At 41.9% G+C, this 18,369-nt stretch overlaps 3 protein-coding genes across 7 annotated transcripts; all 3 read right to left on the minus strand.

Moving 5' to 3' along the window:
• Positions 1 to 1,138: 1,138 nt before the first annotated feature.
• Positions 1,139 to 6,124, minus strand: hepacama (hepatic and glial cell adhesion molecule a). Its single transcript, XM_026377367.1, has 7 exons — positions 5,897 to 6,124; positions 3,915 to 4,262; positions 3,444 to 3,725; positions 2,533 to 2,623; positions 2,241 to 2,308; positions 2,006 to 2,076; positions 1,139 to 1,776 (listed from the first exon to the last, which is right to left on the minus strand). The coding sequence occupies exons 1-7, from the start codon at positions 5,994 to 5,996 to the stop codon at positions 1,414 to 1,416; spliced, it is 1,323 nt and encodes a 440-aa protein (XP_026233152.1). The 5' UTR covers positions 5,997 to 6,124; the 3' UTR covers positions 1,139 to 1,413.
• A 2,988-nt stretch (positions 6,125 to 9,112) lies between these two features.
• Positions 9,113 to 16,836, minus strand: LOC113149681 (neurogranin). 5 transcript variants are annotated; one of them, XM_026341917.2, is made up of 3 exons: positions 15,264 to 16,836; positions 11,454 to 11,612; positions 9,113 to 10,092 (listed from the first exon to the last, which is right to left on the minus strand). In XM_026341917.2, exons 1-3 carry the CDS (start codon positions 16,704 to 16,706, stop codon positions 10,069 to 10,071), a joined length of 1,626 nt encoding a protein of 541 aa, XP_026197702.1. In that variant the 5' UTR covers positions 16,707 to 16,836; the 3' UTR covers positions 9,113 to 10,068. The 5 variants fall into 5 exon arrangements, with proteins under 5 accessions (XP_026197702.1, XP_026197695.1, XP_026197718.1 ...); XM_026341910.2 differs by having other exon boundaries at positions 11,408 to 11,612; XM_026341933.2 differs by lacking the exon at positions 15,264 to 16,836 and adding an exon at positions 12,995 to 13,543 and having other exon boundaries at positions 11,408 to 11,609.
• A 314-nt stretch (positions 16,837 to 17,150) lies between these two features.
• On the minus strand, positions 17,151 to 18,312 carry LOC113149710 (sperm surface protein Sp17). The gene is made up of 4 exons (XM_026341955.1): positions 18,231 to 18,312; positions 17,791 to 17,973; positions 17,631 to 17,710; positions 17,151 to 17,522 (listed from the first exon to the last, which is right to left on the minus strand). Exons 2-4 carry the CDS (start codon positions 17,942 to 17,944, stop codon positions 17,475 to 17,477), a joined length of 282 nt encoding a protein of 93 aa, XP_026197740.1. The 5' UTR covers positions 17,945 to 17,973; positions 18,231 to 18,312; the 3' UTR covers positions 17,151 to 17,474.
• Positions 18,313 to 18,369: the final 57 nt, after the last annotated feature.

Below are 18,369 nucleotides of genomic sequence, written 5' to 3' on the forward strand. Positions count from 1 at the left end.
TATATTTATTCCACGTTCTCTGGCTGTCTTTTTGTGCAGTGTTCAGAATAACGCAGAGGCCAGAATAAATCACGTAATATTACTCATATACATGCACAGATCACTATCAAGAGTCAAAGTATGCATTATGTTGACATTATGTTACACTTATGTGTAAACATCACTAATGTTGCACAATCATTTTATGTACTGCCAGTTTACCCCATAATAATATATCATCATTTATTTGATTATAAATGTTGGATTATCTAGTTGCTGGTAATTAGAGCTGTGAAAGAAAAGTAGTGGTGTGAAAATACAATATTTCACAGTGAATTAGTGGGGTAAAGGTAATATAACATGGAAATACTTACCTTCTGTCTGCGGTTGACATATATTATAAACTAGTGTTTGGAACAGTTTGTCCCTGGTCAAGAAGAACAGCAAATCACCTGAAGGCTACATGATTGTGTGGTCTCTGTGTGAGAGCAAATATGACACATGCAGCCTCCTCTTGAAGGTGATTTGACCCTAAATTCTTATTATGTTGCAGGTCTGAGCACAGCTTGATTCTCATTGACCTTCAGGTAATTGAAGGGTAAGAGACACTTGGTCATTAGTCAGCCAGCTGCTCATAGATGTTGCCTTCAGGGAAAGCAAAATAACGAAACGGTGGCAAGAAAAACAAACAAAACAAACAAACAAAAAAGATTTAAACGCTTTTAAGAAGTTAAAATATAGATTAACACACACATTTATCTCTGTGAGGCTTCTGATAAATGTGTGCGCTGAACTTCAGGAGGATATTGACTGTCATTAAGGTGACACCTAATGGACTAGAAAGGAATTACACTTCTAGTTGAACAGCAAGTCACAGCCTGCAGGGAAAAGGAAGAGTTGTCACATCATGACTTACTTGTAAACTCCTGTAGCCAGTGTTTGTGTGAGTTATCGTGGTGATTGTTACAAAATGATGACAAACTACACACTATTTGAAGTGTTTTTATTACCTTAGATGCAGTAATGTGGTGTAGAATATGAATACAGTCTGTGGTTTAATTGTCTCAGTGAACAACTACTAACTTACATATGTACAGGCACTTGTCAAAAGTTCCCAGGAAATATTTACTGTACGGCAGCTGGAACTCTTTTACTGTCTCAGCATCATGAACATGATATACTACAGGCTGGTGGACAGGTGTCACTTCTTCACGTTGCAAAAACCTTGATAGGATCAAAAAACTATAGAAATACCTTCATAGCCATAAAGAAATAGATGATAAATAATGAAACATGAAGACAAAGAGTTACCTGATAGTGAACTAATCTCTTATCCTAGTGCATCACATCCATTATGCTTGAGGCAAGATAAATCAGAAGACCCACAAACTACACTGTACATGTACTTTACATTTCACAGGATGAAGGCAAACATCACTGCTGTGGTGGACAGTGAGTCTGATCGCTGGGATCTGGACACTCTGCCTCTACAGGCAGGTGACTGGTCATGATGCCCACTGGAGGACGGCCCTTTCTTATTGGGCTGAAACTCCGTGGAGATGAACCGGGCGAGTGAGCCGGCGAGTGCACGGGCCGTAGGGAAGGAACTGGAGGCGGGTGTGGCAGAGGTTGCGCCAGCGGAGAGGGACTGCGGGGGTACCTGCGCGGGGCGGACCAGATGGGACGCTCAGTTCTGCTGGAGGAGGGGGGGAGGACTGGAGCATAGGTGGCAGGGATGATCATTTCTGATTGACTCATAGCATTGGCAGGAATTTCTTCCAAACGTTCCAGAGTCTCCTAAACAAAATAAAAATACAGGTGGGAGAAAAACATGTGGAGTTTCAACTACGATTTTAAATTTCATGATAATTAAATAATATCCATAATTTGGAATCAAGTGTTCTTTGGTATTATGGTAAACATTATATCAATTCCTAAACTATACCTGGTAAACATCAGCGTGTTTACATTATTATTGTCTCTACAGACTGAGAGAGTTTGTCATTGGTTCACTGTTGTCACTTACGTCTTCATTGAGGACATAAAGAGGCATGGGACTCCTTCGACCAAGTGTGGTTGGTTTGGGTACAACGTCAACTGCAAACAAATATGTTCATTAAACATTATTAGTGTCTGTTCTGCTAAATGCTGTATGTTGGGACATATGTCAAAGGTCATTCACAGTATAACCACATGAATAAAAGCATAGGCTGCTGCTTTTATAAATACAGGGCCTATCAAACACTGTCACTGTAACTCACCATCATGGCCATTTTCACTCTGCTCTACATAAATGGGAGCTCTCTGGGGAACAGGTCGATGCGTCTTCCTATAGCAGGAAAGACAAAACAGCTTGAAACAGCGTCCAAGTCCAACAGCAAGTGTATCCACTAAAGCTATGCAGAGTAGTAGAGTGTGGGCAGTATGGGACTAGCAGTACTTGAGATTCAAGTCACATCTACAAGAACAAAATCAAAGCCAATGTGAGGGAGAGAAAGGGGAAGAAAGACACAGAAGAGAGGAAGAAGGAAGAGAAGAAAGACTGGCTCCTACTTGGACGGTTTCCAACAGGCGCACACTGTCACCAGGGTGATTAGGAGGAAAATGCCCCCAGTGGACAGGATGATGTACAGCGAGCTCCTTCCTAAACCAGAGTGAAAAGGAGGTAGATAAGAATACAAAGACACACAGAGGTGTGTGCAGTTCTCATCTTACTGAACCACTGATTTGTACCTTTTATATATAAATATATCGCATGCAAAACTTCCATCAGCCTGTATCTGTCTTTCTCAGGCAGCATTATAAAGCTTTAATTGACTGTGGCCAGGATATGGAGCATGCAGATAGTTTGATTTTGTAAAGAGTGCTTGCAAGTCTTTTGAGTGTGCCGGCATGAAAAAGGTGCAGTGAAGTAGCACAAGTGGACTTTGTGCCACACTGCTACACATGCAGAGGGAACGGAGAGTAGTTCGAGGGCCTGTAGCTGCCTCTTCATGCAGCACATCACAGTACAGCAATAATGAAGTCAGGGTAACTGAAGTCCACTGAGGCAAAGCATCCTTCCCACCTGCCTTCATGTTCTGCTCCCTCCTCATAAGTAACTGTCCATTCATTGGATTAGACTGCCTCTCCCTCTCTCTCAGCCTGACATGTGGCTCTGTGCTGGCGCCCAGTAACAGCCACTGTGAGCCAACTCTGCTGCTGCTCACAGCCTGGATTTGCACTTGTTGTAAACAACATTGTTAGAGAGGCAAGCATGCTTCTCTAATCATATCATGCTAAATACTCGAATAATAATAATAATATAACAGTAGTAATTATTATAAGCAATAAAGTAGTGCTGGAATGCAACTAAGTACATTTACTTGAAGTATATTTCTACTCCACTACACCGACTATCACCTCTTCTTCCTTACAGTAAACCTCTATAACTTGAGATCCCGCCCGTGTAGCATGCCACCTACTGTAGACAGTGAGCCTGACAGGTGTGCTCTTCATGCTGCTGATGGGATTCTCCACTGTGCAGGTGTAGACGTCATCGTCTGACATCAGAACGCGTGAAATGGTCAGCACCTTTTGGTCGTGCGAAAGCAGCAGGCGCGAGTCATTGCTCAGCAGCTTGCCGCCCTTCAGCCAGCTGTAGACGGGCTTGGTGCCGTTATCATGCGAGCAGTGGAGGTTGAAGTACTCACTGTACTCCAGGACAGACGAGGCCATCATCTGGATGTAAGGTTTGGACACAGGAACTGACGATGACACGGAACAATGATGGTGTTAGTTTAACAACTAATAAGTGAAATGAAACAGTAAACTTCTTTATTACAAACACGCTCTCAAGATAAGAAATTCTCAATTTATATTCATTTTCTTTTAGCTCATAACTCCTTTTTGAAATATGAGAGAAGTCCTCATGATAAGAGGATAATTGTGCATACCGTCCACTGTGAGCTCAATGTAGTGCTCCCCAGTAAAACTGTCGTCTGTGATGGAGATCTCCACTTCGTACGCCCCTTCGTCTGACAGGTGCAGGTTGTGAAGCAGCAGCGATCCATTCTCAAACACCAGGATGCGGTTGCGGTACTCTGGCCTCAGATTCCCTATGATGTCCGTTCCTATGGACTGCACAACGGTGATAGGTTTCTCTTTGTCCCTCTTTAGCTGCCACTTAATCACAGGCTTGTCGGAGCTGCTGCTGGAGTAGCTGACTGACAACAGGGCCTCTTTGCCCACGGTGCCCCTCACCACCTGGGTATGGCTGGTCACGTTCACCCCTGACACCTCAGCTTGAAAAGGGGCAAAGAGACAATAATGAGGTCCTGAAATGAGACATGTCTAGAGAGAGATATGATGGTAGTACAGGGTGTGTCTGTGGACGTACGACTGAACAGAGGACGGCATGAGGTCATCTGAGAGAGCAGAGTAATCAACTAACACACCAACTGCTGCTACACTAATGATTCCTAATACTAGAACAAGCAGATGGTCCACAACCCATTATATTACATACATTAACATACATATTAACTGTGTAGATTTCCATCTTTGCACTGAAACTTTACTAGCGATGCAGTACCTAAAACACATGCTTGCAGTGTGTTTCTACCTTACTGCACACACACACACACATACACACACATTGCCTTTAATCTGGCCCATGATGTCTAGTAACGTCTTGTTTCTCAGAAGCACCCCCACCCACCCCACCCTGGAATTTCTCACGACCCCTTGTAGTGAACAAGTAGTGCACTAATTTTGATTTGTGTTCCCCAGTTTTTCTGCCACCTCCCGCAGGGATACGGGAACGAGGTATTACAGTGGGAGCCACATTTCTTCCTTTGTAGAGGAGCCCTGTCCGAGAAACCAAACACAGCAAAGCTATTATGTTCACAGCAGTGGCTCCTATAACTCAGCTGTAGCTGGACACATGGAGGCATCCTACTGTTCGGCCTCGGCGATAGAAAGATCAACTCAGAAGAGAGAGAGAGAGGGAGGAGTGACGGAGGAAGAGAGAGCCAGACTCAGGCCCCGTTCACTATTCTTTGTAGCGAGGCAGTTAGCAGGGCATCGCCTCGTTGCCATGGTAACCATTTGGTCCGCCTGACAGGGTGTTGCCAAGGCAATAAGACAAAGGGCATGATTGTTGGAGCTAGTTTCCACCCGGGAAAAGAGTGAGAGAAAGAGAGGGAGAGAAAAAGTCTTTGTCACTGGTGAAGTTGGAGATAGACACAGGATCCAGTGATTCTACCAAAACTGGTCTGGCTGTGTAAACTGGGATCTTGGTACCGCCATGAAATCAAATCACACATTCTTAAACCCAAATAACCACGTCGTGAACTTTTGACATCATCTTTTTTTTTTACCTCGAATGAACTCATTTAAAGGTTCCCAAAGAAGAAAAACCGACTCCCTGACCTACTCAACAGCTTCCCACAAACCTTAATATCATCACACTTAACCTACACGTCTCCTCCTTACACTCATACAATAGCCACTTCAGGCCCCTTTGAGCGTTTGATGACCAACCTGCTTTAGAGCACCACCTATTAGCAAGTCCATTGAGCTGCCAGCCCGTGGAACACAAACACAAAAAAAAAACTAAGAAGAACAAATCTGCATCTAAAGAAATCAGAATTAATTGTATGAGGAATTAAAGTTTTTATCTGACTTTTACTTGACAGGCAACAAAAAAAGAAAAAAAAAAGAAAGCAAAACAAAAGACTGTAACATGAGAGAACAATTACATCAGAAATGTTAATTGAAATACTAATCGCTGATGATAGACCCTGTCAGTCTGTGCTCTGGAAGAATCTCACAGTTAAAATCCACTTGTTGTCACCTGAAACACAGAAGTCACCGGACGCTTTGTGAGGACCTTCCTGCTCTAATGTCTGGATACCCCAACAAAACTTTCACTTACCTGTGAGGAGGAGGAGGAGGAGGAGGCCAAAGAGCGTCACTAGTGAAGGAATGTCTGCAAAACTGTTGCCTGTAGAGGAGGTCTTCCTCTCTACTTTCATCTTGTGTCCTGGGCAGAGTCTGTCTCCCACTTCGTGAGCATGGTTTATCCACCCCGGGCACGTCCCTGCAGATCAACTCTTTCCACTGCCTGCCTGCAACACTGGCCTCTGCCTGGTCACACTGAGCCTCACTCTCTTCACAGCACCCCAGTCACGGCCAACAACAGCCAACTGTGTGCGTGTGTGTGTGTGTGTGTGTGTGTTTGTGTAGGACAGAGACGCAGTGTGGACGAGCTCCCCTTTTCCCACTCCACACAGCCACAGCAAGGCGCTAGAAGAAAATAGTGTTTGCTTTTTTTTTTTAGGTGGTTATTTATCTATTTCTCTCGATGCTTTCTGTAAACTGCTGAATAGTTGAATTCATCACTGAGCTGAGCTGCTTTGCATGAATTCCCACGGGGAATAACTACTGTACTTCAGTCAGAGCGGTGGCTCTAAGGGGAGCCCACTTAAAGCTCTGAAATGTCTGAGTTTGAAAAACAACTCACTTCCCCCCCTCTCTGGCCCACTTTTGTTGCATTGCACAAACTCTCTAGACCGGGGCCTCACAATAAACTCACAATTTGTCTCTTGGCAGGCCACTCTGCTGCTGCCCAGCACAACACAAACACACACACAGCCTCGCAGCATTTTGTTGCTACAGTATCTGTCAGGTGCGTGATCCATGGTGCTGTACCTGCATGTCTGAGAGCTGCATGGCAAAAACAAAAACATTTATTAAAAAAAGGTAAAAGAAGAGGAAATCCATAAATAAAAATGAACCTTTTGTACCTTATTTGTCCTCTAGGTGGCACAGAAGTTACACTGAGGCAGTGACCTGAAGGACTGCTGGAGAAATGAGGAGATGAGGATGCAAAGAGAAGCTGCCAGCAACAGTGTCGACCATGATATGCATGTGAAAAAACAAAACACTGTGCAAAACATGGGAAAAGTGAAAGTGAAGTATAAGCAAAAAAAAAAAAAGGCTTTTCAGCCACAAAAAGACATGAAGTCTCACAGTGAAGATTTGACTGAAGGGCTTTAGTTTTTAAATCTTTCTCCTGGCCGCCACTCCTCCACAGAGTTCTGATAGCTTGTGAGCTGGACTCTCACTTTTTCTTCTAACGAACACGAGGCCATGTGTAAAATCCACATATGGTCCGTCAGTCTGTATGCGCCGATGAGTCATGTGCTAAGTCATCTCTCCCACTTCAAGGAGGCAGCCTTTTGTTATTAGTCTTTAGAACATTGTGTCTGACGACAAAGGGAGGTTTCATGCAGAGGAGGAAGCACGGTTGATGGAAAGCTCCAGGACTGTGAGAACAGCTGCTGTTCTCCACCACTCTCCCGAGGCTCAGACTCCTGTGTGGTCTTCAAAGCCGAGCCTTTTCCCCCCGTAACCTCTGCCCTCCCTAAGAGCAGCACCTCCCTCATCCTCTCATCTTCTAACACATCTCTCTTACACTACTGGGTACAGAAAGGGCCTCAGTCACTTTGAGAGAAGCCATTGTCGTGTTTAGACCATCAGACTGATGCCACTGTGTGACGGTGACGTACACATGTGGGAGATTGTACCTTAACGACGTGACACACCATAATACTCATCTCACGTTTTGAATATTTGATTGTTTTAAGTGGAAATGTGCAAATAAAGCCTCTTCTAATTTACTGTATAGCCTCACGTTACAGTTAAGTTGTGTAACCTACTTAAAACATATGGTGCTTCATAAGATGGCGAGGCCACGGGCGGAACAACTGGAAAGCAGATAATTGCGCCCCCTGCTGTGTGTCCTGGCTTATTCACCCCTAATTATTCCCCAGGAGAGCACAGAGATCGTTCTTCACTGATGAGCTGTCTGAGACAGAGAACAAACCCAACAAGCAAATCGTTTATATGATCTACTCCTAAAATAGTCCACATCTCGCTTAACACGCTCTAAAAACAGTGTTTTCTGGTTTGTTTGAGGCGACCACGTGCTTTACAAACTTGCTCACATGACTCACGAGGATCTTTTAGGACCCTCGCTAACATGATTTTCTTGCTTTACTTCCTTTTTTTTTTTTTTGGAAAACATGTCTTTTCCCTCACACAGAATTCAGTCTTCAGCACCAAGTGGGTGCTGTGCTATGTTTGGAGGTGTTGAAGAATATTGATTGTTCACCCACAGTCATTAAAGAGACAGGAGAACGTGGCCATAGCTCCTCTGGGATTGAGTAGGAGAGGAGAGAGAATAGGTCCATATAAAACCCATAGAGGATGTTTATGAGAGTGTGGCGGAGGAGGAATGTCAGCCAGAGAAGGAAGTGCTTTGCACTCTGTCTTCGCAAAAACCACTAAGAGCAAGACACATACTCCGGTCGTCCTATCTCTGCAGCAGGTGACACAACAAAGAACCTGTGCGCCTGTGAGAACGGGTGACTCGAGTACATACAATCTGCATACTAAAGAACGGGCTGTTTTTCCTGTGTTGCGACTGCATGTGCAGTTTGACTTTGTGCAGCGTGCTGTATGGCTCAGATGTGTGTGGGTGGGCTGAGTGGGAGCACTGGGAGACTGAAGATGCTCTAGCCTGTTTCTCATAAAGTGAACAAGACTGCCTGGGCAAGCGAAGCAAAAATGTGTGTTGTGATCTAAACAGCCTTATTGCAATAAAAGTAGGGGAGGTAGGTAGGTAAAAATATTCGACAGGTACACACATGCCTATCTATAGCGTGGGTGTTCACGATAATGTGCCTGTTGATAGGATGAAAACATTTTATAGCTTAATGCATAAAGGCTCTGCAACTGTGTATAAGTGAATTATCAGATGGCTCCGTAATATAACTGTATGAACTCAATTAGTTTGTGTTGTGTAACTGGTAGTTGTAAATATGACAAATCTTTATGTGGTTGTTCATGTAATGGTTCATGAGATTCTTTGTATAAGAGATAACGTGGGAGATAACGCTGCTCCAGCTACTTGGAAGCCTGTTCTCTGTTCTCCTCAATTAGCGGATGTTCTCACGGTGACGCGATAAACGGCAGCTGTAATGTCGCACTGAAGTCTCAGTTCGGTCACAAACAGTGAAGGGGGGTGACAGGCGTCGTAAAAAAGTCATGTTTGAAAGAAACGGATGAATGAAGTGTAGAACAAAAATTTCACCATATATAAGGTGGATTTATTAGTGTAATGCCATGACTCTACAGCAAAGTACAGCAATGCACTATTCAGTTAGTTTTAAAGCATGAAGCCTCTGCAAACTCTGACAATGGAATTTCACACACCTGATTAAACACAAGTCAAACAGATCAAACTCACCAACATCACAGCAGAGCATATTGAACGAGTGTATCATAAGATAAAGCTGTACCAAATGCATCTGGAAAAAAGTGTAATTACTGCATGCTTACTGTTCTGGAAGATCAGATTTATAGAAAATGCTTGAAAAGGTGAAAAGAGAACTTACTTATTATTATGTGATCAAAAAGATAGTCAAGGCATTTGCAATCTGAATTAAGTAGAATAAATAGAACGTACATAGCTACTTCTCTTTTGATGCTTTAATCGTTTTTTTTGTAAGCAAGTCAAACCGTTAAATAGTGTTCAAGATACAAGCACATCAGAAAACAATGCAAAATAAACCATTGAAGCCACTAATTACACAAAGTGTAGTGCTGAACGCATACAAGGTTTATGCACAGATGGTATCAATAGATCCATCCAAAATAAGCCCTGTTTAGCATTTAGAGGACATTCATTTTCACATTCACAGATCATCATCTAAAAACTAGCACACTACCAGAAGTTTCACAAGTACATGCAGTGAGTTGCAAATTCTGGGTCAAAGACATCCGTACTGATGAGACTGCTGGAGAAGCAGAGAAGGAGTGTTAAAGTTCACAAAATTCACATAACACACCCTCGAAACTGTTCATTTTCTACTGCTAAATTGTGTTGATAAAGAAAACGACTCCTGGGGTAGAAAGGTGTGCCAGAAAGCCAGCCCAGCCAGCTTATGCCTGTCATCTCTCGCTACCTTGCTTCCCCCTCTTTCTCTTCATCCAGGTCAGGACAGGGGTGTCACTGCTCTGGCACAGATGTGTCGTCTCTCTCTACTGCCCCCGATCCTCCTGTCTCTAAAAACAGAAATAGGCAAGGCATAGTTAAGCACCGCAGAGGCTGGAAAAAACAGTTTCTATGACACTTTCTATGCTGTTAAAGGTTTCAATACACACGCAAACTGTAAGGTCACTTGTGGGTGGATCTATTGTGAAAAAAAAAAAACAACAACAAACACTTAGAGAAAACTTTATATCAAGATGCTACATAAGGAGAAAGGTGAATACTTCTAGAATTCATCTATACTACAGAAGAAATAAAAAAAAGTACTGTGTGATGGTGAGAACTTGGTTCTCAGTGGCGTAACTGATGAGCCCAAAAACCTACTTCTGCTGTGAAAAGGGGCTCTCCCCCAGTGGCTGCTTGGGATGTTCAGTTCCAGCCCGACAGGTCCATTAATTCTGCTCAGCCCTCTATAGCAAAACCTGTACCTAAAGCACCTGGAACTATAAATACATCCCTTACATAAGGATGCAAGGCGGCCAACAACTGGGTTAGGCAGAAATCTAGATCCCTTGGGTCTTTCACATCGTTCCCAAAAATGCTGCTTTGTCTTACAGGGAAAGGTGAAATTTGAGCGCTGGGAATCTAAAGCCACCACTTATTTTTTAAAAGAATCACTCTAATCCACATGTTTCTGGAGGTTTGGGTTTATCTTGTACTACTGTTGTTCGCACAAATGTCTTGTTTTAGTTTTTAGAAAAGTAAAACAGTGGCAATTCGCTTGTGTTGAAATAGAGTCGATGCCAGCGCAGCAAAACCCCTTTTTCCTCTCACTTGATTTAACAGCACATCTTGACGTAGATTAATTTCTAAGCCCTTTAACAGAAGAATAAATTGATTTAATTATCTGTAGCTGAAGACATTATGGGTTACTTGAATTAATCTCAGTTATGTGTGTCATTAATCACACTTGAGAAAACCCACAAGTAATGGCCATCTTTAATTATGTAGGTATTTGAAATGGTTTCTTTTCCTTGTTTGTAAACTCAGTTTGTTTTTCCCGTATTATATTAGAAAAGTTTATGATTTCCCACTTTCAACACCCGTTATTCTGAAAAAGACACATTCACTACAAACAACATGTAGAACATCGTGTTCACTTATTTTTCTGCCTAACATGTTATATTTCTACATTATTTATAATATTACATATCTTAGACTTTGTGTCTTATAAGACTTAGAGTTTCTCCATCACTTACCTTTTATCACCTACTGTAGTTACAGCTCCTGATGGGAGCCTCTGTTAGCATCCTTACAGTCACTAGCCATAACGCCCTCTTTACTGGCATTATGTGACCTACTCTTATCCCTTGGTTCTACAACACTGACCTGTGTCCCCCTGGCTGCCGTTGAGCACATCACCAGTGCTGCTCACCTCCTCCCCTTCTGCTTTGTCCTCCGGCTTCATCTTCTTGCGGGTCATGTGGCCACGGAAGCCAGCCTGGATCTTGGCAGCAGCCCTGTTGGCCTCCGGATCATCCAGGGGGATGTCCATGATGTCCTCCTCCTCCTGGGGCCGGCTGCACTCCTCCTGCTGAGAGGACCACAAACTAGTAGTTAATCACAGCAGGAGAGCGCGTTACATGATCATTTGAGGATATTTTCTTCCTCAAACACTGGTAGGAGAAGCTCATTCTTGACAGACGGTGACACCATATTTTGCATATTGCACACATCACATGCTGTGTTTTTTTTTTTACAGCAGTGGCTGTTGATTGATGCTGATTGGCTCACCCTTAAAAACATGACATCAGTGGGGCTCACAAGGTCAATAACCTGTATTTGCCTCCGTTTTTGCTGTCCTTTTCTCCGCATCATTTACTGTATAATACATTGCAGCCTGTTTTGTAATGAATTACCAAGGTCTGCTATGTTTTTAACCATGGAAAAGCTTGAGAGAAGCAATAAAACTGCAGACTTAGCAGATTCCCACACTGATCAACTACCAGTGATTATAAAATCGTTGTTCATTAGATAAAACACAGCAATCTGCTACTTCTGGTGATAAACTAAATAGGTGTAAAATACAGCTGTAATCTTTTTATAGCTGATTCTTCAGCCAAAATGGATGACCCAGCAAAAATGCTGCTGCAGTCAACATCAAGCAGCTCATTCAGTGACAGAAAGTGCAGCATCCACTGTCCCAAAGGAAACACTGGGTGGGCAGAAGAGATATTCTGGCTTGTCATAAAGTGTCAGTGGAATAGTGCCAAGGCTGTCGACGAGTTATGTAAACACCAATTCAAATTCTGTGGCAAACACATATCAGCTACACCCCATCCTTTGCTTATGGAAACAGATTGACATTTCACACAAAAGCAGCCCACAGCACAAGCCCACTGTCATCCCACTACCTTGGTGAAGCAGTGCATCATGTCTCCAGTGAAACCCCTTCAGTGTAGGAGTGTGACCACCCACCTGTTTAGCCAGCATTCATTAGCCTCTCTGTCTGACTGCTCACCAAGCAGCCAGAATCCAGCTCTCTTACAGCAGCACAGATACAGAGCTGCTGCACTGGATTTGGGTGGCTACACACCTTCTCAGGGGTCTTACTGTTTTCACTGCCTCAGGGTCCTCAGACTTAATCTCACACAGATTGGTTTCAAATAATCTGATTCACGTCTCATGTAACATTATCCACTCGTGATGAAACTAGCAGGACTTTATGTGGTCACTTCTCTGTGAAAAATGTAGAATTTGAGAGTTATGTAGATACAAATGGTTAAAATGAATATTTCATCTAATTAAAGTACACAAACATCAACACACATGGAAATATGTAGCCCGAGGACAACCAAATACTAGTATGTACTATTAGTAAAACCATTAAATGCATCTACATCTACCTATCATACTGACAGGTTAACAAGGAAAATAAATCTGCCAAGAAAAAGTTAATCTGCAGCTTCTACTTACATTGTGACAGTCCATGTCTTACTCTCAGAGGTGACTTCAGTCTTCAGGTGAGCTGCCCTAGTGTGACTTTTATGCCTCAATTTGTGTGTGGACCAAGCAAAGCTCTCTGTAAATGAGTCTCCTGTATAATACAGATGCCTCACTGGCTCTTACTAACAATCACTGTATATTCAGTAACACCCGCTCACGCACAGAGTGAGAGAGAGACATACAGTCACAGAGAGAGGAAGGGAGAAAGAGGGAGGGAGGGAAAGAGAGACCTCCTACAAACATGACAGCATGTGTTCCATCTTTTCAGTCTCATTAAGGTTGCTGACCTGCTGTGTTCACATGACTGTTCCAGACCTTTTAACAGACCTTAATATTCACCGAGCAGAGCTTAAAGACTCAAGAAAACTATGTGCGTTATATGTATGTGTATATGTATAGCATATCTGTATATGTAGACTATTTCAGTGACTCAGTGAAGTTTGACGAGTTCAAAAGGAGTGAAAATGATGGAAGTATTTAGTTTGGATATTAATAAGGAACCCACAAAGCAAGTCTATCACATGCACAGTACAGGACATCTTAAAAATTCACAAGTTGCAGTGTTACAATGATAAAGTCCAGAAATAAAAAAAAAAAAACAGAGGATCAATATAGAAATACTATGGAAAAGCCAGATGGTCATAAAACAATAATTGCTGACTTTCAAATTCCACTAATAGCGTGAAAATAAAACAGTGTAAGCATCTTGGACTGTTTTACACTAGGAGGTGTTATAAATTTATTAGAGGCAGAGTGAGCTAACAGCCCTCTCCATCCCTCTGATCCCAGCTGGTATGGCCGCCCACACTCCACTGCCAGCCTCAGAGACAAGACGGAGAGGGAGAGAAACAGAAAACATCCATTTATCTGAGTTATATCTCTGACGTTAATGATCTCCTGCTGGTTTGCGAATCATTCAAACAATATGTTAAGTTATCATTGTGTCTAATTCCATTTAGCTGACTCACTTTATTAATTAATTCACTTTGTTAAAATGCAGGAATGATAACCACTATGTAATTAGATTTACTGTAATCAGTAATAATGTGGTTAAGTCTTTGCATATTAGCCTGAAAATTAGTGTCTCTAACAGCATTTATCCATCTAAGATGGTTAGTGCATAGTAACATTCTTGTGGGCATGTAAACAATGAATTAAAGGAATAAAGTTACAATACAGATGAAATTAGATAACATATCTGCGATACTGCAGCTAGGAGACTGTTCAAACACACAGTCTTTAAGCTGTACAATTCATTGGTAGCTTTCTTTCAACTGGAATAAATGAGCGACACTGTGTGTAGAAATACAAAAAGCGCTGGTTTACTGTTTAATCAGTCAGTGGGAAAGTGTTATTAAAGGTAGATTAGTGATACAGATGGTGCCTAGCAACTATCAGCATCACCATCTCCTATTAATTCCATGACGACACTAAGAGAGAGCAGTATGGTGAAGGGTTACCATGGTAACATTCTTAGTACCCCCCTTCCTACACACCCTCCCTGCATATTTGGAGCCCTGTTGGTCCAGACAAATCAGACCGGGATAACTGTGACAGGCAGCAGTAAAAATGTTAAAGACCTAATTCACAAGACAAATTGTTCAGTTGGTGTTTTATGATGATAGATCACTGAATTAAGTTTCAATCTGTGGAGGCTGTGGTGGCTCCCAAAAGGAGAGTGGATCTGGCACTAACTAAGCCATTATATTACAGTTTTATGAGCATGCGGTAAAGTAAAGGCCTCACACAGCATCTTGCCCCAAAATCAACAAAGAAACAGTTTATTGTGAACTTTGAGACTGAAACTACGATTTCAGTTTTTACAATTACTGAAACCATTTTGATGGACCCTCTTGATAACACTCTTACTCTTATGAGAGTAATTACCATATGTCATTGACAAAATGAACTAAGGAGAAAAAATATCAGGGTCACTGTTGATCAGACTTGTCCTTGAATGCTTTCTTAGTATAGGCCACCTGAGACAGGAATGGGAACAGAGCAGACTGAAAACTAGCTAAAGACACCTCTGCCTAAAAGTGTGTGAACATTTATTCTCAGCCTGCTGACAAAAGTGGAGGAGATGTGCTGAGCTGCTGCAGTTTGTTACAACAAAATGGTAAATAAGTAGGGCTATTTTATCAGTTCAAAAGTATTTGTTTATCATGTTGAGGTGTATAAAATGTGAGAAACATGATCACTGATATATTCTGTACTGAGAAGAAGCATCACACTTTACCTCGTCACTTCTCTTGGCTTCGGGCTCTGTGGTGTCCTTTTCAGACCCATGTGGCCTCTCCTCTTCTTGGTGGTCTGCAACTGTCCCGTCTGCGTTTTGAGTGAGGCTGATACTCTCCTCTTCACACACTGCATCACTTTTCTCTTCTATTCCAGGATCAGCTGTCACGTCTCCTAACAGTTCCTCTTCTTCTTTCGATGTGACCTCTTTTTCTTCCATTGTATCCTCTTGCTGTGGCCCTGCAAGTATTTTCTGGCTCTCTTCATTCTCCTGTAGCAGATGTTGTGCACTTGCCTCAAAAGGTTCACTCTCTGTCTCCATTGGAACAGTAAATATATCTGACTGGATTACATGTGATGAGAGCTTTTCTGCATCATCGTCATTCATTTCTTCATCCTCCATCTCACTGTAACCTTCTGCATGTATGTCCTCTTTACCTTCTCCAAAGTCAGAGTCATTAAAGTTAGCCTCTTTTTCAAAATCCTGATTCTGGTGTAATTCACCCTCAATTATCTTCTCCGTATCTTCATTTGTATGATCACTTTCATTCTGTGGGTTCTCTTCATCTGCCTCGGTGGTGGGTTGATGTGATGAGCTGATGTTTTTAACGCCTTCTCCCTTCTCATCATCATCATCACTGTGATTTAAATTAGAGTCATTTGTGTCCACCTTCCCCTTCATTATTTCAGATGCCTTGTGGTGATCTTCCATTTCCTCCTCTTCAGAGTCAACTTCCTTTTCACCTTCCTCCATTTCGTGTTCATCACCTTGTGTATCAGACATTAACTGGCCTGTTGCCACTGCATTAACCTCATCTTCAAGGCTAAACTCAACCAAAGAATCATCCTTTGTTATATCAATACTACCCTCAATATAAGTTCCTTCCTCTGGTTTTATTATTTCTGCCTGGTTTTCTGTCTCAGATTGTACAAGAGCTTCCTCTGATTGCAGTTTTAGGCTTTCCTCTTCAGCAGAATGTGCGTCATTTTTAGCTGTGTCTCTGTCCATTATTCTGTCAGTTTCTCCAAGTTCTGTAGCACACACATCCACATCAGCCAGCCCAGAATATGGAAAGACCTCTACTGGTTCTTCAACTTCAGTAGTTTCCTCTTCTTCAGAATGTAACATCTCCTTATCTACAACAACTGTTTCTTGTTTATCACCCTTCACATCTTCTGCTATTCCTAACTCCTGAGCACACACATCCACATTTGAAATACCACCGAATGATATAAAGTCAGTGGACTCTAGCTCCGAATGAGGTATATCTTGGTCATCAAAAGTGTTGTTCTCATTTTCATTAGTTTCCCTGTCAACTTGATGAAGTTTACTTATTGTTTGGTCTCTCTCCTCCTCTGTTTCGCTCAAATCATCTGACAGTAAATCTGCACCTGGAAACCTGTTGAACGATTCCTCTTCTGAAAGTCTTCTTTCCAATGACATAATATGTTTTTCTTCTTCGTCTGTGCTCTCAGTAAAGTTGACCTCTTCTGAGTTATTACGTTGTGTTGCAGAAACATTTAAGTCTTCTTCTGAATGACTTAATTCATCCTCAGTTTGGGACTCATAAGATTTTTTTCTAAAAAGCACCAATCAAAACAAAATAATTAAGGTGAGAAATTATTAATGTGACAGGAAGAAATTTTGAGTTTTAAGTGATATTTCCTGAATACAATATAGTGTTTGAAAGCCTCTGTGACTCATATAGAACCTGTGATTTTCTTCCTGCTCTTGGAGGTCTCTTGTCTTTCAGCCCTGGCAGTTTGTCTCATCCTTGACACTGCCAACCTAACAGTGCTTTCAATTCTGAGCTAAAGTTCTGTGCCACTTCCGGGCCTCTACTATGTATTTTCTCTTTCTTAAAGAATTAAGAGTATCTTATAACATTTATTTTTTAGGATTTAAAACAACACATTTCATGACATTGGAGTATGCATACTATGTCCGAACCTCAGTGCAAGTATAGCTGTTAAGTGTTTGCTATGACTATTGCGGCAGTGTGTTTTAGAATTGGGCACTTTTTTTAATTCTGTTTTCCTAAGCAGGACAAAAAACTCAGTAAGTAAATCTTCTAATAATAATAATCTTTGTAATAAACCTGAAAATAATTATTGCCATCTTGTCTTTGTACATCACTATCCTTTCCCTCATGTTCATCCTCTCCCTCTCCTTGTTGATCCTCATGGCTGTTGATAGCTCATAAAATGAGACTCACTTGAAACTGGTCTCATCTGCTGCTGTATCCTTTTGTGGACTAGGCTGTTGGAGAAAAATAATGAAAATGTAACTGTAAATAAATATAGCAGACACATACTGATAAAAAGATCACTGATAAAGGGACTTGTATACTTATTGTTGATGTTGTACCTGAGTAGTCTTGAAGGCATGATTGTTGTAGAATCTATCTTCCAGTTTAGCAGCCCACTCAACGGGGTCCACGCCACTATCTGCAAGAAAAAGAGAGACAAATAAGGTGACAGTAGTCAGTGACCTCTGTCTACCCCCCCACATCTAAAGCTGTAGTTACCTTCTCTTTGTTTAAGAAGAGTCTCAAAGTATTGTGCAGCATATTTAGGGATGTCTTCAGGCTGGTCTCGCAGGACTTCCCTGGCCAGTCCCTCCAGCAGGGTACCAAATCCTTGTGGGACCCGCAAGTGAGTGTTGGAGAAAGGCACCGACATGTTTTAGGAATAAACTGGGGCGGTAGCGTCTGTGTCAAGTAGTAGTGTGATGAGGAGAAGTCGAGTTTTTAGCCAGTAGTTAGCGTTTAATCTGTGGCACAGACAAGCTAAGTTAGCTAACTAACTAATAACCTAACTTAGTTTCTTGCTCATTCAAAGCGGAGCTAGATTTAACATTAATTTAATGTTTGTAGCACTACGTACCTTCAACAGCTTACACATATATATATATATATATACACAGTAACATTTACAACCTGTTGAAGCATCTGTTTTCAGCGGTTACCTTAAATGACCACCTTTAGTTTTGGATACGGTAACGTTAGCTAGCTAAAAGGTATGCTACTTTGTTTTGTGTATAACCGTCTCTAGGTAACGGTTGCCACTACGGATACTGACAAGGCTCAAATTAATACAATTAAAAT

This window comes from Anabas testudineus, chromosome 13, assembly GCF_900324465.2.
Source record: "Anabas testudineus chromosome 13, fAnaTes1.2, whole genome shotgun sequence".
NCBI lineage: Eukaryota > Metazoa > Chordata > Actinopteri > Anabantiformes > Anabantidae > Anabas > Anabas testudineus.

Excerpts from the sequence above, each read along its gene's own strand:
- hepacama (XM_026377367.1), bottom strand. The coding sequence starts at position 5,996 with ATGAAAGTAGAGAGGAAGACCTCCTCTACAGGCAACAGTTTTGCAGAC. Across the intron at positions 4,263-5,896 it reads CCTCCTCCTCCTCCTCACAG|CTGAGGTGTCAGGGGTGAAC; the intron begins GTAAGTGAAAGT and ends CCCCTTTTCAAG. Across the intron at positions 2,077-2,240 it reads GAGTGAAAATGGCCATGATG|TTGACGTTGTACCCAAACCA; the intron begins GTGAGTTACAGT and ends ATTTGTTTGCAG.
- LOC113149681 (XM_026341910.2), bottom strand. The coding sequence starts at position 16,706 with ATGTCATTGGAAAGAAGACTTTCAGAAGAGGAATCGTTCAACAGGTTT. Across the intron at positions 11,613-15,263 it reads AAGCCAAGAGAAGTGACGAG|CAGGAGGAGTGCAGCCGGCC; the intron begins GTAAAGTGTGAT and ends TGGTCCTCTCAG. Across the intron at positions 10,093-11,407 it reads CGGCAGCCAGGGGGACACAG|AGACAGGAGGATCGGGGGCA; the intron begins GTCAGTGTTGTA and ends TTCTGTTTTTAG.
- LOC113149710 (XM_026341955.1), bottom strand. The coding sequence starts at position 17,944 with ATGTCGGTGCCTTTCTCCAACACTCACTTGCGGGTCCCACAAGGATTT. Across the intron at positions 17,711-17,790 it reads TCTTCTTAAACAAAGAGAAG|ATAGTGGCGTGGACCCCGTT; the intron begins GTAACTACAGCT and ends TTTTTCTTGCAG. Across the intron at positions 17,523-17,630 it reads ATGCCTTCAAGACTACTCAG|CCTAGTCCACAAAAGGATAC; the intron begins GTACAACATCAA and ends TTTCTCCAACAG.